This window comes from Bactrocera neohumeralis, chromosome 4 (assembly GCF_024586455.1).
Source record: "Bactrocera neohumeralis isolate Rockhampton chromosome 4, APGP_CSIRO_Bneo_wtdbg2-racon-allhic-juicebox.fasta_v2, whole genome shotgun sequence".
In the NCBI taxonomy this organism is placed as follows: Eukaryota; Metazoa; Arthropoda; class Insecta; order Diptera; family Tephritidae; genus Bactrocera; species Bactrocera neohumeralis.
In genome coordinates, this window is record NC_065921.1 from 28,844,111 (window position 1) to 28,867,964 (window position 23,854).

At 29.2% G+C, this 23,854-nt stretch overlaps 1 protein-coding gene and 1 long non-coding RNA gene across 10 annotated transcripts in view; both read left to right on the plus strand.

Moving 5' to 3' along the window:
• Nucleotides 1-6,092, plus strand: part of LOC126754992 (kinesin-like protein KIF13B) — a 71,017-nt gene extending 64,925 nt beyond the window's left edge. For 6 of the 9 annotated variants that reach the window (XM_050467234.1, XM_050467232.1, XM_050467236.1 and 3 more), the window contains 6 exons: nt 36-95; nt 250-590; nt 667-739; nt 2,930-3,799; nt 5,005-5,295; nt 5,375-6,092. In XM_050467234.1, coding sequence (XP_050323191.1) covers nt 36-95; nt 250-590; nt 667-739; nt 2,930-3,799; nt 5,005-5,295; nt 5,375-5,454 — 1,715 coding nt within the window. In that variant the 3' untranslated portion in view covers nt 5,455-6,092. The remainder of the gene's footprint in view (nt 1-35; nt 96-249; nt 591-666; nt 740-2,929; nt 3,800-5,004; nt 5,296-5,374) is intronic. The other 3 variants (XM_050467239.1, XM_050467240.1, XM_050467241.1) reach the window with 1 other exon arrangement.
• A 9,537-nt stretch (nt 6,093-15,629) lies between these two features.
• Nucleotides 15,630-23,465, plus strand: LOC126755016 (uncharacterized). Its single transcript, XR_007666443.1, has 2 exons — nt 15,630-15,713; nt 15,962-23,465. It is a non-coding gene; the product is annotated as an uncharacterized LOC126755016 (long non-coding RNA).
• Nucleotides 23,466-23,854: the final 389 nt, after the last annotated feature.

Here is a 23,854-nt window from a genome sequence, read left to right on the forward strand (position 1 = left end):
TAATAACAAATGCAATTTTTCATTTCGGAATGCAGCGCGTCCAACTTTCTTGAATTTGAACTTGAATTTCAATCAACGCAATCCGCCGACCAAGCGTAGGTGTCAAACTAAAACAAAAAAAAAATCACTTTAAATAAATATTTACTTTTAAGTCAAAAAGCGTATTAAATTTTCACACTTGCCACTTTGCACCAAATTATCACACACCCGTTAATAAATACCGCTAATTTACACCCATTCAACCCACAGCTTCACCGGCTACCAGCAAGCTATTGGGCATGCGCATGACCACACTACACGAAGAGCCGCTCGGCGTGCATCGTGCACTCGCCGAGGAGCCCGAAGACAGCTACAGCGACTCGGAATACACCAATAACGAGTACGAGCAGGAGAAGAATCAACAGAATAATTATCATACACGTTCACGCCTGACCGCCTCGAAGACCATGGACTCATTCATGGATGTCAGCAATCATTCCAATCACAGCTACTTAAGTTATACGTCCAGCGCTAATGCGAATATGAAGCATTTAACCGGACTGGCCACGCCCAGCATGAGTTCGTCCACATCGAGCGGCTATGGTTCGCAGGTTAGTTGAATTTTTCACCAAATATTATTTTATATTCTGCCCAGCTGGTAATTACTAACTACTTTTTTTATTTTAGGCGGTTTCGTGCAGCAATTTGACGAATGATGATATCGCTTCTATGCGTTCAATGAGCATTGATGAGACACCAGGTGAGTCGTCAGCGGGGTTGTGTTAATATGAAAACGCTCTCTCGCCGTTTTTATACCCTAAATAGGCTATATTAACTTTGTCACGAAGTTTGTAACACACAACGTGTGCTTACCTATGTTTATATTTTCGTCTGTCTGTAGGAATATACGCGATCTAGTCTTCAGTTGTTGTAATATTGAGCTGAACCATTACACACGTCTTTTTCTCCCCAAGAAGCTGCTCTTTTCGCATTTTTTTAAATCAAGTTCTTCAATGAAAAACTTTTAAATGTGTGTATCTCTGATTCGAAAGGGTGATCCATTTTGAGGTTCCCTTCTTTTCTAAAAAGAAATTAGCATTCGAAAGAGCATTCTTTGGCATTTATTTTTTGAAGATCTCTTTCAAATTTTGACAGCGGCTACGTCTCAGATGGTCCATCCGTTAAGTCCAATTTTCGTTGATTCGCTCGAGCATTTCGACTGGTAACTGTTTTGGTCCAAGGCCTGAAGCGAAGCGTGATTGTCCGCATAGACTTTAGACTTTACATATCCCACAGGAACAAGTCTAACGGTGTGATATCACACGTTCTTGGTGGATAATCGATCGGCCCAAAATTTGAAATTATCTGCTCACCGAAGTGTTCTCTTAATAAATCCATTGATTGATGCAATGTGTGGGAAGTGGCGCCGTCTTGTTCAAATCAAATGCCGAGATCATGAGCTTCAATTTCAGGCATCACATATTCGGTTATCATTGACGGTTACTTTCTCACCATTTTCTTTCTTTCTCATCATTTTTACTTTCCCATCATTTTTGAAGAACTATGAACCGATGATTTCACCGGCCCACTAAACACACTAAATCGTTGGCTCTTATAATAACATTCTCCGAAATTGTCTGATAATTGCTTAATTCTGCTACAACAATAAAAACACCATGTCCATTAATGGTTTCTTCTTCTCGATGTGGTTGTATATTGAGTTGAGTTCAATAGAGACTCGACGGCTATATATTCAAGTTTGATTCTGAAAGAAAATTTCAAGACCTTGGATTACGCTGCCGAATCGACAATTTCTGACTAGTTTAAAATCCGAATCCTTTCCGGTTACGAAAACGGAATATCGAGAGATTGCAGTTTAAACCTTTTCGAATTAGTCCATTTACTGAACCTACCGTTAGATAACCTACCACTTCAATGACTTAAATAACAAGAACAACATGGCGATGTCTGAGCACGTACATAGGCTTTAAGTAGACCCATTGTGAACCCACCGTCACTAAAATCCCTTGATAGTGTGAACTCTGTCAACTCTGAACCATCCTGTCGTCTTGATGAAGTTCATCAATTCGAGAAGTATCTGTATAAAAATTATTAATTTAGGAAGTATTTCTTCTGAAAAATTTTTACTTCGTGTATATGATCATAAGTTATTACATCGACTTGTAGTTAAAAAAAGGACTTCAATAAAAAAATTGATTCCTTTTATAGATAACACCAAACTTTATTTTGGGCTGGGCCACGCCCACTTTTTCAATATTTTTTGCCCACAGGTGCTCCTTGCTACTGCGATATCCTCCAAATTAGGGTTTTATATCTTACTTTAGTGCGTAGTTATGGCACTTTATAGGTTTTCGGTTAATGATCTTTTGTGGTCGTGACAGTGGTCCGATTACGTCCATCTACGAACTCGTAATTTGTACTAAGGAACCTGCTTACCAAGTTTCATCAAGATATCTCCATTTTTGCTCAAGTTACTTAGCTTGCACGGACCGGATTTCAACTCGTCTCGTCGTCCTGATCATTTAGAAATTTATATATAACCCTATATCTATCTCGATTAGCTTTAGGTGTTACGTACAACCGTTCGGTGAACAAAACTATTATACTCTATAGCAACATGTTGCAAGAACATAAAAATAGTATACAATTTTTCCCACGACAGTCAGGTCTACATAACCGGAACGGATCCGGACTTTTATCCACCCAAAGACTGTCAACTCGGCAGATTTTTGCCGCTACAACAACAACAACAATTTTTTTAATAAGGCCTGTTCCTAACCTCACTTTTCTCTTGAAAACATAACCTCTTTGTTCGATATTATAACTTGTTCTTAATAACTCATAAGTTATCCGTAATGTATAAAAAGAGTTGATTAAAGAATACCGTTACTTCTCTAAATTCCATATTTATCATGTTTTCTCCCTGCAGACTATCATTCGAATTCACCACCCAACCGGCAAACACGCTTCAATCCATTCCTAAAAGACATGCCAAAGGCAAATGGCAATAACAAACAGCAGAATCAACAGCAACAACAACAGCCAGCGCAAACAACGACAGCACATACGACGATGAACGACGACCAAAGCGATCCAACACAAATACAACAGAAATCAGCACCGGAAAGCGCAACAAACGCCGAGACGACTAACGAAATCAGAACAACACTCAACACACTCAACGACAATGAGGCCAACAACACAAATGCAAAGCTGCCAAACATAACAACAAAAGCACAATACAGCGCTGCCAATACCCAGATGGATATGGAGATGGATGCTGTGGCGGATAACGGTGATTATGTGGCAAACACCATAAACGATGATGATATTGTTGAACTAAAGAATAACAACAATTGCGAAACAACAACAACAACAGCGGCCAAGTTAATTAACAATCACAACAATAGTGAGAATAATAAGAATACAACAAATACAACAGCAACATTAATTAGCAACAACATCGCTACCGACAATCAAAATGGCAATGAGACGATAAATCACACAACAACAGCAACAACAAACGAAGCTGAACAACAGCAGCAGCAACAACAACCGTTAGAAGGTAATGGCATTGTACGCGGCCAACTGCCAGCCGGCAAAGTGGTGCGTCGCAAGAAGACACCACCACAAGGTGGTGGCAACGTCATGTCCAGCAGCGTCATAAGCACCAACAATAATGGCGGTGCGTCGCGTGCGCAGTTGCAACGTGCTTCCGTGGCACAAATGGAGGGCATATTGACGGCGTCCAATGATCGGTTGAATGTGTCGATGACCGGCAGCATGGAACTCGATGCAGGTATGAAGTGGAGAGCTTTTGTTTTCCTATTTTTTTTTTTTAATATTTTTTGGTTTAATTTACCGAAGTTAGTGCGATTAGGAAAGCTCTCGCCTATTTGCACCTCAGAAGATGAGAGTCATAGGTACATAGCTCCATTGTCTACAGTCCTTAGTTCCTATAGCTCCTCTTCGGCAGTATAAAGCAAACAATCCCTTCCTTACTTCCGCCTCAATATTTAGGTAGAAGGTGTGAGCCTCCGAATGAGGGGAAAGGCAGGAAGAACAACGTCGTCAGCGTAGGTTGTCACCGGACAGCCTCGTTTCTCGAGTTCTTTAAAGTTAACCACGCAGAGCCAAAGCTGTGAGTACCTGCTTTTGCGGATTGCCCCTCTTGACCTATCGGTACTACTACGCCACTCCGCCAGGACCATTCTGTCACAGCGAACACTATAGATGGGTGCTTGAGGTTCTTTCAACTTAAACTTGCAGCCATAATACTAATTGGTGCAAAACAGTACCGACCGACCTCTCTTTGATGTAAGCATGTTGAGCCCTTAACAGTTAACCCCTCAGCTTTCTGCTTCTAATCTACAGACCCATGAGTCTCTCCAAAGTTTTCAACAGAAACGAGGTTCGGTTAATACGTCTGAAAGTCTTGGCACCGATATGAGAGCTCTTTCCGGTCTTCGGTATAAATGCCAACTTAACCAGTTTCCAGGTCTCCATAGATTGGTCAATCAAATTAGTTGTGGAATGCTTGGAATCTCGATAAGATCGCCATATTTTGTAAGGCTGAGTAACTTTTCAGGCGACTGGTAATCGCGAACGTCACCGTCGGTCGAGAAGTAGTCGATTTGTCCTTGGTTCAGCAAACAGAGATCACGAGATCTCATGAATCTCCAAAAGGGAACGTCAGGGACCCTAAAGTATACATATATACATACATAAATGATTCAAACTGAGTTGATTTAGCCATGTCCCTTCGTCCGTCGCTCCTTCTGTCTGTATATACACGAACTACTCTATCCGTTTTTGAGATGTGGATCAAACATTTTCTACCCCTCATTTTCTCACAAAACTGTTCATTAGTTGGTATGGGAATGAGTTCCGATAAGGAACCAATACAGCATTTGGCTCCCATACAAACTGGCCTATCGAACTCAAGTCCTCGTATGGAAAACTTTTATTTATCTAACCAAACATTTTTTTCTTGTTTCCTCGCAGAAACCGATGCATCTCTACCCGACTGGGTGCTAGTTGGCGAGTCGGTGCTAATACGTCCCTACAACACGAGCGGCGTCATCAGCTACATCGGCAACACACACTTCCAAGCTGGCACTTGGATCGGCGTTGAGCTGGACACGCCGACGGGCAAGAATGACGGCACCGTGCAGGGCATACAATATTTCCAATGCAAACCGAAGCATGGCATCTTTGTGCGCTACGACAAGTTGATATTGGATAAACGTGGCAAGGCCATGCGCGCCTACAAAGCGGAGAAAAGCAACAGCAAAGGTAACCAGCGGACCGCCACCGCACACACGCTAACTAAAATACAGTTATTACACACAATATTTCTCTTGAATCTCCCTAGACACAAGCATGATGACACGCTCAAAGAGTCGCGGCGAATCCTTGGCCAGCGTCGGTGGCGCCGCGTCGTCACGCAAATGATTATATCCAAAATGTTCGCATCAAATGCACCGCTGGGCTAATTGCAAGCAATCCACATTGGTGACAGCAGCCACTGCTGCCAAAGCAACAACAACAACTGCAAACGCAACAACAACAGCTGGTGCCGCAGCAGCAGCAGCAAAGACACCAACAAATGCAGCACATGGCGGCAGAGGAGCTGCTGCACCAACGCGCACATGCACCAAATTGCGTGCAACCAGCACAGCAGCCGCAGCAAATGTCGCGACGGTGACGGCCACGGCCACGGCACACGTCACCGCCGTCGATGCGAACACGAGACGTTTCAAGCGACGCTCAACAGCATTTTAAGTGGCAACGCAGCAGCAGCAGCAGCAGCAACCAACCGAGGCGTATGTTTGTATGTCAGCTGCGTTGCTAAAATGCCGCGCGTAGCGTGCGCCACAAACACTCGAACGGAGTAAACATTTTGAGGTTAAAAAACTAGAGAGAGAAGCATAGAAATCACAAACAGTCAAGTCATGCAGCACGCATATACAGTTATGTGCGAAAAGATAAAACAACAAAAACACGTATGCTTCATAGAACGAACAAACGAATTGCAATTGCATACATATTACATAATTACGTATTATATTATATAATATGACATACATACATACATATACATACATACTTACATATAAATTAAAAATAATCACATTGTACAGCCACGTTGTGACCCCTTGATTGTAATTTATTGTAGTTAACACACGTTCCACACACATTCCCAAACTCCGCCCAACCCCATTCCATCCAAAAAAACAAAAACAACTACAAACAAAATTCGCCCATTTCGTTAGAACGTGTTTGCCGTCGTAGTAGTGCTGTCCTGGGCAGTCAAAAAAAAAAAAACAACAAAAACAAATAATTATGAAAAGTACCGTAATTTAATAACATTTGTGCGTTTTGTAGTTTGAACAAGTAAAATTGATTTTGCGCTTTCTAGTACGCGCATTTCTTTCCTATTTGTTTTTCTTACTTTTTAATTTTTATAGTGTGTGTGTGCGTTTGTGCATAAGTAAATGATAAAATGATAAAAAAGTATGCGAAGTTATGAGGCGCGGAGGGAAAATATAATATTTTTGTTTTTTTTTTTTTAATATTGACCGATGTATTGCTTATTGAGTTGTCCTCAGCGAGAATTATGTTTTTTTATATTTAATGTCTTTACGACAATCCTTTGACCGGCCGAACAATAAATAATAAAACAAGAAAATATAATACTCTTCACAAACATAAAGGATTCCGTACAACGAATATCTTGGCAAGCTTAATATACCTTATGCAGGATGTAAAATTCCGGAACGGCCAGGATTTATATTCAGCCAAGTGCTATAAATCCGACAGCTCTATGACAGACCTACAAATTAGTTAATTTAAATAGTAATTGTTCTAGTTTTTATGAGGAAATCGTTTGTCGTGGGAACCGGAGCTTTTCTTATTGCTTTCTCACAGCATTCTGTGCTATGTAACTCGAATTCTTATCCCTGCACTGCACTTCTGTAGAGAGAAAACCGGGCGGCAGAATTCTGTCGCTACAGCAACAACAACAGAGAAAACCTGGGACTGGGGTGGATTGAAGTAATAGTAGTAGATTGTTGGAGCAAAATCTTTAAAAAATTGTTGCCGAGCACTGGGCACCCGGATCTCAGCCCGTCTCTCCTTCACTGCCCAGCAGTTTTTCTCAAAAGCTGTCAAAAAGCTAGAATACAACTGTAATTTGAATAAATTAAGCAATACAAAATATTTTTTAAATTCTTTATTATCTTTTTTCATATTTCTACGTAAATTGGTTATGTTCTTTTTTCATTTATTTTTTTTTATATTTTACATTTTTTAAATTATTTTTAGTTGTATATACATATATATTTCGTGTTATTATGTAATATTATTTTTATTATTTATTTTAATAATTTTTAAATTATTTATTTTTATTTTTTTCTTACTATATCTTTCATTATTATGTTGCTTATATTACCTTTACTTTATTGTTATTTTTTAATTTTAATCATTCAGTAATATTAATTTGGGTTATTATTTTATCCGAATTTTTTTTGTATTTGCTGCTATTTTTTAACTTTTTTTTCCTTTTTTAATTTTTATTTATTTTTTTTTTTAATTTTTTTATTTATTTTTTTAATTAAATTTTTTTAGTTATACAATATTTTTTAATTTATTATTTTTAATTTGGATATGTTTTTATTTTTTCCCCTTTATTATTTTCTTCAATTATTTTCTACATATATTTTTAATTAATTTATTGTATTTATTTTTATTTATTTTTTTATTTATTCTATTTTTATTTTTAATTTATATTTATTTATATATATTTTAATTTATATTTGTTTTTTTTTAATTAATTAATATTTTTTTAATTTTTTTTTTTAATTGTTCATTTTAATTTTTTTTATTTTCATTTACAATATTTTTCCCTCTCGCCTTAAAAACATCGCTCTTCTCGCTGCGCTTGATATACTGATATAATATATATTTACATACATATACATACATATACTTGTGCGTATATGTATGTGTACGTAAAACTGCTCAAATTTTGAAAATCATTGTACTGAAAAGAATATACAACAAAAATACGTCCAATACGAAACACATATCCGGCGAACAATATTTGCAAAAGCAATACAAATTTCAATTCTAATTCCATTTAATGTAAATTTTGTGTCCACCAACCGCCTACGCCCCGCAAAAAGTGTTTAAGTGTAAAATTATAATAACTGTAACTATCAAAAGTGTGTGTGCAAGTAGTGCAAAACAGTTATTACATAACTTGGCTTAGTGCGTAACGTTGCTATGTATGTATTGAAACGATATTTATACATATTTACATGTATAACAGTTTATTTAAACCGGCAGTGTAGTTGTAGTTGTTGCTGTGCGCTGTATTTAGTGTTGCTTTCAGGTTACTATAATATTCCTATAAACTGTATAAAAGAAGAATAATTAAAATAATTTAAAAATTTAAATTCTTTTACATTAAGTTTATTTTATATACATATATATGTACATGCATATATACTTCATTATATAATTGTATTGTAAATGTTTCTTAGTTTAGTTGCCGCATATTTAAGTAAATTAATAATAATTAAGTGTGTGATTTATTTAATGCAATATTATGCTATGCTCTGCTGTCACATGTCTTGTGTATATTTACACAATTGTTGTTGCTGTCGATGGCAACGCTGCCAACACATGACCAAGCAACAGCTAACTAATTGTTTTTGCTGCAGTCGTACCCTCAAGTATTTGTAGACATTTGTCCCAAAAGAGAATGTGTGAGAGAGAGAGAGAGCAGTTCTCTTTGCAGCAATTGAAATTAAAACAGAAATAAAAATATTTCAAAATATATAATTTTTTATTAAAAATATTTTGATGTAGCCTATTTATATATACAAATTCTTATTGTTTTCTTTTTATTGTAAATTTCTTGTTGCAATTTTGCGCCTTCTTGCACTTATTTCCCGTATTTGTAATGCCACAAAGTTAGCCAAGCGCCGTGCAAGCGCTTTAAATTACAACAAGTTCCACTAGCATTATGTTTTAAACAGATCGAAAGTGCTTATGCTTAATTAAAGTAAATAAATTTTTCCATTAATTTTAAATAAATTAAAATTTAACTTAATTTAATTGTACATTTACCAACTATTTTACGATTTTTACGTTTAGCGCTTGTTCTACTTTACAGTAATTCTTATTTTACTAGCTTAAATTAATTGTAATTATTAAATTTAATACCGTTATACGCTGTACATTGAACTCTGTGTAATATTTTATGTAGTTTTGTTAAAAATAAATCAATTTTTAGCATATATATATTTAATTTGCCTAAGTTGTGTAGCCTAAATATGTTAGCAGAAAGAATTATGAACAACAACAATCAAAATGTTTAAGCATATAGCGTAAAACCGACGATAATCAAACTTAAAGCAAACTAATTTAATGTGATGTATTTCTTAATTTGCCCTTTTTTGCAAAATAAACAAACAGTAATTGAAAAAAAATTCCATTTGTTGTTTTTTATTTCATAAATCAATTGTATTATTTTCAATATTGAACTGATATTTTTTTTAGTTTTATTAATTTTAATGTAATAATAATTAGTGAAAATGCATACAATTTGCATATAATTTTTATAAACTTTTACATAACCTGAAAACAAAAACTAAAAATTATTGGACAAAGAAAAAAAAATAATATTTTTACCAAAAATTAATATTTTACTAAAAATCTTAATTTTTTATTTATATCTTTTACCAAATGATTTTTTACATAACCTCAAAGCAGAAACTAAAAATCATTTGACAATGAAAAACATTTAAGATTTTTACCAAAAAAAAATTAATATTTTTCCATAAAAATATTTTTCTAAAAATCTTAATTTTTTTATTAAAAAAAAAATTGTATTTATTTAATTTTATTTATTTTATTTTTTATTTAAAAATTTTGTACATAACCTCAAAACAAAAACTAAAAAATAATATTATTTACCGAAAATTTCAAAATGTTTTTTAGCCTATTTACATATACAAAAATGTTTTTTAAAATGTTTAAAAGTAATTTCAAATTTTTCATAACCTCAAATTATTCGTGAGTGGAAAAATATTTTAAATATATTTTATAAATGGATATTTATTTCGTTTATAAACTCTAAGATCTCTTTATAAAAATTCCTTTTATTTTATTTTTTGGTAAAATTTTTTCATTACCTCTAAACCTCAAATTTAAATTATAAAAAAATCTGAACTTTATTTTTTTCAGTGCTCAATACTTTGCATAAATTAAAACAATAATAATTAACCCGATAAAAATCAAATGATTATATACATATGTAGTACATGATACGAAAATGTTGACATAACCTCAAAAAAAAACTATAAAACCAGAAATATATTTATTTTTCAGTGAAAATATATTTTATAAACTTAAAATTTGTTATTTTTCCACCGGAAATTTCCGTTATATTATTATAACCTCAAAACAAAGACTAGAAATTATTTGACAATGCAAATAAATTTTAGTGTTTTTTACCATAAACATTAATTTTCTCATTTATATTTTTTAGCAAAAATCTTGAAATTTTTTTCATTTTTAAATTAATTTAAATAACAATTTTTATAACTTCAAAAAAATTAAATTTGTTTATTAAAAAATGAAAATTATTAATTTTTCAGCGCTGTTACTTTTATAATCTAAATGGAAAATAATTAAAAATTTTCTTAATTTTTGTATCTAAATTTTTTTACAATTTGTATTTTTAATTTGTTTTGTTTTTTTTTTATAAAAATTGTTTAATAAAAATTATAGAAATAATAACCTAAAATTATTTGTCACTGAAAATACGTTTCATAAACTCGAAAAAGGAAAAATCTTAATCCTCCTTTTGATTTTTAGTGATATATTTGATATATTTTTCATAACCTGAAAATCCCAAAAAAAATAAAATTTTTTATATGTTACTAAAATTTTTACATAACCTCAAAACGTAACTAAAAAGTGGCAAATATACATATGTATATATTTATTTTTCAATGAAAATATATTTTAAACTCAAAAAATATAAATGTCTGAAGTTTTGTCTATTCTTCAATGGAAATTTTTTCATAACCTCAATTTTAAAAGCTTAAAAAAACTTGAATTTTATTTAGTTTTATTGCTAAATGCCAATTCTGAACGCAAAAACAAGTAACAAATCAAATTTTTTGTTATTGTAACCAGATAAAAATTAATTTGTCTTATATGATACGAAAATGTTTACATAACCTCAAAATAAAAACAAATTTTCTGGATTGTTTGTTTTATTTATTTATTTTTTATATTATATAGTGACAATATATTTTTTAAGCTTAAAGAAAAAAATTTATCATATTATTTTTATTTTTTAGTGAAAAAGTTAAAAATTTAACAATTTTCATAAATTTTTTATTTATTAAAAAAAAAAATATTTTATTGATTTTTTGCTATTTTTTCAAGTTTGTTTTATTTTTTTAATTTTTATTTTTATTTTTAATCACTTTTTTACCATCAACTTTAAATATCATTTGTTTTAGCATATTTAGTTTTTTTATATATTTTACTGAACAAAATCTTCAATTTACTACTAATTTTTTTATATGTACATACTAAAGTAGTTCAACCACAATATAAAAACAAAAAAAAAACAATATTAAATAAAAAAAAATAATTATATTAAAAAAAAATTGCATTATCCTAAAATTCAATGAAAACAATTAAATTGCACATTTTCTTAATTAAATTGTAATTTTTTTAAATTAAATTAAAAAAAATATATTCAGAATATTTTTGTCTCAAAAATAATTTTTAAATGTTATTATTTTCTCAAAAAATAAAATATGAAAACTCCAGTATTTAAATTTTGTATCAACTTATCTATTTTCTCGCATTCCCGTCCAAAATTTTCAAAAATTTTATAAAGAAAAAACAAAAAAATTTCAAATCATAATATTATATATTATATGTATTTTCTAAAAGAATCTTCACTTCCACACTCACACACACAAACATACATATCTGCAATTGAAAATAATAGAGAATAATGTACAAGTTTTGCTCAACTTGTGGCCTCAAGCGCTAATTGTAAGTCCATAGTGCCAACTTTGTGGCATTAACGAAACGCAAAACACCGACTAAATGAAGAATTTATTAATTTAAATAAATTTATCCGTCCAAATTTGAGGTTGATTTTGTACTCTATGCTGAAAGTGTGTGTACTCGGAGTAAAGTTTTGTATTACTGAGAATTTTTGAGCGTAACAAATTTTAAAGGGTGTTACTGAAGCGCAAAGCGTCTTCGATAGTTAAACAATTTTTTCTTTCAAAAATTTTTTTATAATTTAGATTTTTTTTAATTTATAAAATTTTTTGAACAGCATTTAGAAGATGTTTTGCAGTTTTTGAAAATTAATGTGCATATTTTTAGGCGCAATTTAAAATTATTATATTGTCTGATGCTGAATTTTTGAAGCTGAAAATGCTGCAAGCTACTGGAAAATTTATATATGTGTATATATATAATATATTTATCTTGATATACAAATATCGGAAATGTTGCATACTTTTAGGCACATCAAAAAATTTTCTATGTATTTAAATAATTATTTTGAATTAATTTAATTTCAGCATTGCACTATAGAATTCAAAGCAATTCATAATTTTTTCAAAGCAAGTTGCTCATTGGTTGAGTAAAGCATAGCATAGTTTTAGGCTGAATTTTTTTCTTCCTATTTTTTAAGAAGCGTCATTTTGTTTAAAATATTATTTTAATTTAATATTAATTAAACTATCGTGCAATAAATAAATGGAAATAAAACTGTGCAATATGAGCTAAAATAGTTAAGAGAAAAGTAAGAAGTAAGATGAGCGTTGAAATGAAAAAAGAAAGTCCATTATATACACATATGAATATTAACACTGAAACCTCTTTAAGAGAACTACTGAATAAACCGCTTAAAAGCTTGTCATTTGTTGGCTGTAGCCAAATTTTATGATTTGAAATGATGAAACCCTCTTAAAAATTCAGCTATTAGAGCAACACTGAAACAAATGTCCAATTTGGAATATATGTACATATGTATGTGTAACGGTAGTAGCCTAAAACAGCTTAACTCGACTTTGGCATTTATGCTTTGTATGTATTATAGGTACATATGTACACATACATTGGCATTTATGCTTTGTATGTATTATATGTACATATACATTTGTAAATGTAAATATATTTAAAGCCAAAAATGTAAGCTTAAACTAACTTCTAGTCATTGAAATATAGCTACTTGAAACAAATAGAAATTTTGATGTCCAGAAATGACTGTGGAATAACAAAAACTGCTTTGGTTAAAGAACAAAGAATAATACGAAATAAGATAAAATCAACCAAAAAGCATGAAAGAGTCGGAAAAGCTCAAAAGTGTAAGGAAGCCTTTTAAAAACTGCAGAAAAATTAGGCAAATTTTAGCTAAAGCTCCAGTAAAAATTAAAAGTTTCAGATAACCTCCAGTAAATATTAAATAAAAAGTTGTAATTGAGCTTTACCCACAAATTAATTGAAAGTTTAAAAACTATGGAAAAATTAGGCAAAGTTTGGCCAAAGCTCCAATAGAGCTTAAAAGCTTTAAATGACTTTTGCCACAAATTATTTAAAATCATTTCGAAATCTTGTATGTCATACTTAGAATTAACGGGTCATTTGATTACCTCGGGCAGTGGCTTGAGAGAGTCTTTCCAAAAGCTCAATGGTAATAAATATTACGTAGATTAGTAAAAGTTTAAAAGGCGGAAAGATTGGTGTGAAAACGTGCCGTAAGAAGTGGCTTGAGAGAGCTTTTTTTCAAAAGCTCAACGGGGAGAAATATTATGTAGACTAGTAAAAGTTTAAAAGGCGAGCTTAAAAAGTTTGGTGTAAAAATATACATCAAGCAGTGGCTTGAGACACCTTTTTAAAAAGCTCTATGGCAATAAATATTACGCAAATAAGTAAGAGTTTGAAAGGCGGGCTTAGAAATATTCATGTCAAAGCATACCTCAAGTAGTGGCTTGAGAGAGTTTTTTTTGAAAAGCTCAATGGCAATAAATATTACGTAGGCTAGTAAAAGTTTGAAAGGCGGGCTTACAAAGATTGATGTGAAAACATATCTCAAGCAGTGACTTGGGAGAGCTTTTTCAAAAGCTCAATGGCAATAAATATTATGTAGACTAGCAGAAGTTTGAAAAGCGGGCTTAGAGAGATTAGTGTGAAAACATACTTCAGGCGGTAGCTTGAGTGAACTTTTTTCAAAAGCTCTATAGCTATAAATAATGCGTAGACCATTAAAAGTTTGAAGAGTGTGCTTAGAAAGATTAGTGTAAAAAATAGCGCAGGTTAGAAAGTATCTGCTTGCTTGAATATATATTTCAAAACAGTTAAAAAATCACTCCAGATATGTGTAGCAGTAATATAAAAGCTCATGAAAATCTAACAAAATACAAAAAAAAAATATTTGAGCGAACGGACTAACTAGAGCGAGTAAAATTAGAAAATCAGACGATTACAGAATAAAAATTAGAAATATAGACCTGGAATTAGCGATTGTCACAAGCATGCCTACACACACATACAATATGTAGCATTTCCTGCTAGAAAAGAGAATAAAAAAGTTATGATCTTTCGAAAAAAGAAGTATGTTTTTAAGAACAAATCGAACAAACATATACATATGTATACAAAAAAAGCTCAAAAGCTCAGTTGTAACACGTTCGCGTACAAAATAACAAAATGTCAATAAATTACAACAAATATATGTGTGAGTATTTTATTAAATATCACAAAGAATATTGTATCCTTGCCAGTCCTTTGACAAATGACCAACCGACAGACAATATTTAATTGTTGAATAAACATATGTACATACATATATGAATGTACATATGTACTTCTTTTGGCTTAAACTACTTGCAAGACACATACACACACACACTAAAATATATATGTATGTATATTTGCATACATATGTATATACATATGCTTATGCTGCAAAAGGTCAACAGTGGAAAAGTTTTTCCAATATTTAACATATTTTATACATAGATACATACATTTGCTGTCCATCTTAACGACACCATATAGTTGTCAAAACTTTACAAGACATGTAACTTACTTAAAATAATAAATAAATATTATGCCACTCAATACACACTCAACACAACTGACTAGTATTCAAAGGCTCACAGACACTCAAATACATGTAAATAATAAAATTTAAAAATAAAAGAATATTCAAAAATTCAAAACTTACTTTTACTCTCTTCATAGTAAATCGATTAAATGAAAAGCACATTCTGAAAGTTAAGTAAAAAATGTTAAAGGTTGTTAAACTAGTCTATACAAATGTAATACTCCAAGAAAGTTGCGTTGAAAGAACATTTTTCCTACTGAAGAAAGCAGATGCAAAAAAAAAAAACAAAAACAAAACGCTATTAATATTAATTTATAATTTTGAAAAATTTTATTAGGCGTAGTGAAAATTTGAAATAATTTTCTTTGAATTTCCTTTTTTTCTCTGCAAAAAATATTCAATTTGAAAAACGTATGAAAGCTTCACTAAGACAAGTGAAAGCTTCATTAGCCGAAGTGAAAGCTTCATTAAGTAAGGTGGTAGTTTGAAATAAACCTCTTTGTTCTTTTGCTCTACCTAGCTTCATTAAGCCAAGTAAAAGCTTTATTAGGTAAAGTGAAAGCTTGAAATAAGCTTCTTTGCAATTATTTTTTGTTCGCTCTAAATAAAATATTCAATTTAGAAAGCGCATGAAAGCTTCATTAGCCGAAGTAAAAGCTTCAGTAAGTGAAGTAAAAATTTTTAATAAACCTCTTTGTTTTTTGTTTTGATCGCCCTTGTTTTTTGTTTGCTCTAAGCGAAATATTTAATTTAAAAAGCACTTGAAAGCTTCATTAAGGCAAGTAAAAGCTTCATTAGGTAAAGTGAAAGCTTGAAATAAGCTTCTATGCAATTATTTTTAGATGAAATATTAAATATATAAAATATTAAAAAGCGCATGAAGCTTCATTAAGCCTAGTGCAAGCTTCAGTAAGTGAAGTAAAAATTTTAAATAAACCTTTTTGTATTTTGTTCTCATCGCTTTAAGGATTTTTTTATTGTTTTGTTTGCTTTAAATAAAATATTCAGTATTTAAAGCGCATGAACGCTTCACTAAGTCAAGTGAAAGCTTCATTAGGTAAGGTGAAAACTTCATTAGACGAAGAAAAAGTTTCATATAACCTCTTTTGTAATTTAATTGGTTTGCTCTCAGCAAAATATTCAATTAAAAAAGTCAAGTGAAAGCTTCAGTAAATGAAGTGAAAGCTTGCTGAGCGAAATTCTTGGCAATATAAAGATTCGTATTTCTTCATAAATTACATGAGCTTTAAACAGAAACTGAGTATAGACCAAAATAGTTGCAAAATTTTTAGTGACAATGTTACCACTAAGAAAGTTTAAACGAATTTTTGAAGTTTTACACGAGCGTTCCAGAGACCCTTTGTTAACTCGAATCGAACAAATTGAAAGTATTTGCCGAATTAGAAAATATACTTTGAGACATACTAATTTTTTGAAAATTCTGATTACCCTTAACCAATCATTGTTGTTTTAAGAAGCTTTTGTTTAGAGACAATCACTGGAATATTAGCTTTAAAAAATTTTCAAAGCTTTTATATTTCCCAAAATTATGTTTTCAAAATATTTATAATAAAACCTATTTCGCTTTTCGGAATAATTCTGCTTAATAGTATTGAAAAGCTTTTTAAAAAGCTTTCACGGCAATTTTTCTTTGAGCTTTTATGCATTTATAAGCTTCGAAAGCTTTCATATTTCCAAAAAATGTATTTTAAAAATATTTCTAATAATACCTATTCCGTTTTTCGGAACATTTATTCTTAATAGTACTAAAAAGCTTAGAACTTTTATGCGTTTGAAAGCTCCGAAAGCTTTCATATTTCTAAAACATGCATTTAAAAATAGCGATTAGCTATTTTTTTCGGAAAAGCTTTTTAAGAGCCTTTCCAGAAAATTTTGCTTTGAATTTATTTCGTTTAAAAAGTTTGAAAGCTTTTATATTTACATATTAGTACTCCCATATTATGAATGCTTAACAGCTTTACAATTGCCTCTGAACATGAAGTAATTTCTCTGCCTTCATTTTAGTAATTTTAAATGAATAATTTTAACTCATGGAAAACTTTTTTGGTATCTATAATTATTTATTTATTTAGACTTTGTAAATATTTTTTAGTCTATTTTGAAGGTAGAATTATTTTTGATGACAGCTCTTTTAGAATTTGTGCATTGATAAAACCTAACATTTGTATTGAAATGTGGAAGTGTTAAAAGCTTTAATTCTTCTTAAAAGCTTGAAAGCTTTTTCAAAATTTGAATTAAAACAACTTTTTATAAAATTGTATTAAAGTTTTCACAGTCTCACTAGAAAATTAACTCGTTTTAATTTAGTTTACTTATTATATTAAATATTTATGTTTAAGCCAAAAATATTTTGAATTTTTTAAGTTTAATTATTTTTGAAAAATATTAAAATCTCATCTCATTAAAATGCTCACAATAAAAATACAGGAAAAATTCTCAAAACAAAAGCAAATATTTTAATGGAAAAGCGCACTACAAAGAAAATATAATAACGGTATTTGTATACAAATTAATTAAAAAATAATAATTTCAGTTTTTCAAAAATCATTTAACAAATTTAAATACGTAAAAAATGAAAATAAGCCAAAAATTATTTCTAAAATATAATTAGAATATTTATTACGCCAAAGGTCATGAAAATATTTACAAATATTGTAAAAAATAAAAACAAAAAATATACCTTAAAACTACAAATCTCATAAACAACTGCAAACAAAACGTCCAAATTTACGAAAGCAAATGTAAAAACTAAAACAAAGACGACAAAATGTGAAGTAACAATTACTGAAGAAATATACATATGTACATATATATTGTATATATATATGTATGTATATAATATACTTATGGATATTTTTTTATACACACTTACATGAACACTTGAAGAATCCAAAAAAACAAGCAAAAACCAACAGTAAGCGAACAATAAATAAACAAAGCAGAATTATTTACTTCAAACAACAAAAAATAATATTAAAACTCTTGAACAAAAAGCAAAGTTTAAATTTTAAATATTTGTATGTATATAACATTCTAGAATTATCAATTTTCCATTACTTCCTGAGTGATTTAAAATATTCTAAAATATATACTATATATACATATATATTATTTTTGATTCTGAACCACGAGCTTTTTAGATTTCAAAGCTTTTGCTTTCATTCCCTTAATGGAAAGTTTTTCTGCACCATACGACTCTTAAACGAGCCTACAACCTGTGTCCTTAGCTAACTTTTAACTTCAGTGAAATCAGAAGAGCTTTTCAGAACTACGAGCTTTTCCGATTTTAAAGCTTTTGCTTCCATTCTCTTAATGATAAAGTTTTCTGCAACATGCGACTCTGAAACGAGCCGACAACGTATTATAATATGTCCATAGCTAACTTTAAACTTCAGTGAGTTCAGAAAAACTTTTCTGGATCATGAGCATTCCAGTTTTCAAAGCTTTTGTTTCCATTATCTTAATGGAAAGTTTTTCCAAAGCTCATAGTGTTGCGATTTGATAATTTTATTGCGAGTTCTAAGCACAATAACTTCTTAATAATTCTAATATAAAACTTAATGCTCCAACTAAACGAATGTGAACCTAATAGGAATGAGCTTTCTGGATTTTTTTTTTATTTCATAAATTTGTATTGCACTTTTTTATGTATAAGCTCTACTAACTCAAAAACCAAGCGACAAGAGACATTTTTATTATGTTTATTTTACAACAACAACAAAAAATATTAATGGTTTTTAGGCGCTCTAGTCTCTTCCACTAAAGCAAATTAGTCTAGCATATAAAGCACCAACAAAGCAAATAATCAGATATTAGACGAAAATACATTCACAGATACATACATACACACATACACAAGCCATCAACCTTATCTTAAATGCGGACAGCAAACAAGCGTAAAGTAAAAATTAGAATAAAAGAAGTTCACACGTTGGAAACCATGAAATAATAAAGTTGCTATAATAAATCTAAAACACAACAACAAACAAACTTATATAGTAAACTTCTTCTTAGAATTTAGCATAGATTAGCAGCAGTGTGCAACTAGTAATGATTAAAAGTGCGTTAGAAGAAGCAGAATAGGAGACAAGCAAAACAACAAAAGTTTACACAAACAAGCAGTGAATGTTGGACGCAAGCGTTTTTGCGAGCTTTTAGCGGGCATGAGAAATGACGGAAATGTTTTAGTGCAAAATACAAACTAAATATATACATACATATATACATTTATATAACAAAAAAGAAAAGAAAATGAAAAAGAAAAAAAGAAGAAGAAGAAAAAAAATTACCAAAAGAACTAAATATATGTATTGCTTAAAACTATTTTAGATAAAGAAATTAACAAAGTAACCAAAAACAAAATAAACAACAACAACAAATTCTGCACGAGCTAAGGTTAGAAATCAGACACACATAATATATATGTATAAATAAATATATGTAGATTATTGTCTCTATATAGACAGCAGCTTGGCACAAGCACGTAGACACACACACACACACAAACGCTCACACATGAAACGTTCTCCTCCTTATTAGACTGGCACTTAAGCTTAAGCATTTGGCAATTTATTATAAGTAAATTAAATATAGTTGGAAAAAAGCAAAATTCACATACATACAAACAAATATAAATATTAATGCGAGTTGAAAAGCAAATTCTATGTAAATTTCAAATTAAAAAATAAGAAATACATTTTTCTTGGAGCTTTTAGTGGAAGCTTGCGCAAAAAAGAACAAAGAAATACAAATATTCAAATTTATTTAACCGTTATGTTGTGTAAATGTAGTGGCTAAAAGCGCTAAATGTAAATAATTTCTTTCCAAGCTGTAGGAGCAAAGCAAGTTCGTCGCTTAAGTCTTTCGTTTGTTTGGCTTGGAGTAAACCAGCTTGCGAAATATAATATAATGATATATGAGTATAAATATATGATATACGAAAGTATGCAGCACGCAATAGAAGAAAAATACAAAAATAAAAATAACAAGATGGCAGAGAAAAATAATTAAATATTCACGTGACGACAGAAATGAGAAAAGCAGAGAACACAATGCGTCACGAGTGAAATAAATATTTATTTTAGCGACACAAAAAAAAATAATTTTAACATAATATATAATTAAAAATTATTGTATAATAAAAAATTAAAATTAAGATAAAACAATTTAATAAAAAAAACTTTATTTAAATTATAAACTTAAAAAAATATTAATACAAAAAAACCCAAAAAAAAAATAAAAATAAATTAAAATATTAAAATTTAAAAATATGAAGACTAACAATTAAAAAAAAATATGTTTAAAACACTATAAAAATTATAAAAAAATATATACGAAAAAAATTAATAAAAGCTGAACGTATAAACGTATACAAAAAAAATTATATTAATACAAAAAAAAATTAAATAAAACATAAATAAATTAAAATATTATTAATATTAAAAATAAAAAACTAAAATAAAATATATTTGTAATAATAAAGAATTATAAAAAAGTAAAAGCTAAAAATGGCAGTAAAACAAAAAATAATAATAAATTAAAATGTTATTAATACTAACAAATATGCAAACAAAAAATTATAGAAAAAAATAAAATGTGTTTTAAATATTAAAAATTTATAAAAGACAAAATTAAAAGTTAAAAAATTAATGAAAAATAACCTCTGTTTTTGTTATTAATTTTTTAACTTATATTTTTTTGTAATTAATAAAAATACTTTATAATAAATAAAAAATAATAATTTTCTTAAAAACTTATAAAAAAATTAAAAGGTACAAACGTATAACAAACAATTAAAAAATAAGATAAAATTAAAACTATAAAAAAAAACAAGAAAAAACGTTAACTTCGGCTGCACCGAAGCTAATATACCCTTCACAGGTGCATTTCTTTTAGTAACTATGTGTTCAGTTTGTATGGCAGCTATATGCTATAGTTAGCCGATCTGAACCATTTTTTTGGAGATTATATTGTTACCTTAAGCAGTAATCCATGTCAAATTTCGTGAAGATACCACGTCAAATGCGAAAGTTTTTCATACAAGAACTTGCTTTTAAGGGTCGGTTTGTATGACAGCTATATGCTATAGTGAGCCGATCTGAACAATTTCTTCCTATATTACATTATTTCTATGAACAATAACTCATACCAAATTTCGTGAAGATATATCGTCAAATGAGGAAGTTTCCCATGCAAGCATTTGATTCCGATCGTTCGGTTTGTATGGTAGCTACATGCTATAGTTAACCGAACTGAACGATTTCTTCGGAAATTACATTGTAGCCTTAAAAAATAGTCTATACCAAATTTCGTGAATATATCTTGTGAAATGTGAAAGTTTTTTATACAAGAACTTGATTCCGATCGTTCAGATTGTATGGCAGCTATATGTTATAGTTGTTCGATATTGGCAGTTCCGACAAATGAGCAGCTTCTTGAAGAGAAAATGACGTTTGCAAAATTTTGAAAACGATATCTTAAAAACTGAGGGACTAGTTCGTATATATACAGACAGACGGACAGACAGACGGACATGGCTAAATCGACTCAGCTCAACATACTGATCATTTATATATTATATATACTTTATAGGGTCTCCGACGCTTCCTTCTGGGTGTTACAAACTTCGTGACAAACTTAATATACCCTGTTCAGGGTATAACAAGAAAAATTATAATAATTCAAGTATTAAAATATTAAAATTAATTTATAATAAAAAAATTAAAAATAAACATTCAAATTAATTATGTTTTTTATTAATTTTTGAACTTTTATTTTTTTATAATTTTTTTAACTCATAAAAAATTTAAAAGATTAAACATATAAAAAAACAAAAAAAATATATTTATTAAATTAATGAAAATAATAAAAATACTGCGTTAAGTCTTAAAAAGAATATATATGTATGTATATATTAATGTAAAATCCTAAAAAAAAACAGAAAAAATTTAATTTTATTAAGCAAATAAAAAATAAATATTAAATCCTAAAAACAACAAAATAAAAAAATTAATTAATGTGAAAACAAAAAATATAATAAATATATTATATAATAAAACATAATATAAAAACATTAATTTACAGCTTAAATATATAAATAAATAAATGTAAAATATATATATAAATAAATAAAATTATAAAAACTAAAATAAATAAATAAAATAAAAAATAAATAAATTGTTTATTAAAATAAATAAAAAAATAATTAAAATAACTTTAAAAATTAAAATACAAAAAACATTTAAAATAAAAAATATGCAAAAAAAAACATTAAAATAAAATTTCAAAAATTAATTAAATAAAAATTTATTTAAAAATAGTTGTTTGAAATTTAAAAACTGAATACAACTGCATTTCATGATTGGAATTATAGCAAAGAACTACGAAAGTATAACGAAGAACGCAGCAAAAAACTGATATACACACATACAAACAAAAATATTTTACTACAACAATATATTACATACAAACATATGATAAATAGGCGTTAAAACGCAGCGGCAAAGCAAAGAAAAATAAAGAAAAAAGCTAAAGCAACAACAAACAGCAACTACAGCCAAGCAAATATGTACAGAAAAAAACAAAAAAAAATAAATAAAAATTATTAAAAAAAGATTATTAAAAAAATACAATGTAAAAAATATTTATTTATAAAATATGAAATACTGACTACCGTTGTTATACACACATACAGATAAACTCAACGATGAGCAACACTTTATTTATTTATTATGCAAAATATGACAAAAATATGACAAAAAACAACAACAAAAGCAAAGGCAGGCACAGACAAAGAAAACAGCGCAAAGTGCGAGCACAGACACACACACATACATGCATATAAACCACACACACAATCATTCTAAACATGAAGACAGCACATTTGGCATTTGAAAGCATATAAATACACACACACACATACAAACCCAAATAAAATATCTGAAAACATGTTAACAAAATAATTAAATTAAATTTAAACAAAAAATAAAAAAAAAAAAACTTATACATAAATTATACATTTAAATAAATATTGAACTCCAATTTTGATGTCTTAAAGAGAAGCAAAAGCAAAAACAAAAAAAAAAACTCCCAAAAAAACACAAAAAAAAAACAAAATGTCAAATATTAATATTTAAAATAAAGTCTATTGCAAAACAAACTCAAATATTATACATACAAATAAATACAAAAATATATTAAAACCAAAAACAAAAAAAAACAACATAAAAAATATGAAATATGAAGAATAAAGAGTAAATTATACAGTGATTAAAAATGAAAACACACGCGCGTTTTTTTTTCTTGCTAAAAATGGAATTTTATTGAAAATATTCTTCTTTCTTACGATTTCAATATTTCTTTAGGTGAGTGAGTACACAGTAAGTGCTTTTTGTAGACATTTCAGCAAATATTCTTCAAGTATAAATTAACATACATATTTATGTGCGTATACATACAATAGTAGTGGCACGGAGGTCAGCTGGTGATATATATTTTTTATTTTTATTTTTGCAATTTTTTTTTTTTTTAAATTAAATTTGTTGTTTTTTAAAATTTTTTTTATTATGTTTTTTTTTTCAATTTTAAAATTTATGCTTATATGGTATACTAAAAATTGTTTTTTTTATGTAAATATTTTTGGTAATTTAATTATTTTTTTATGTCATTTAA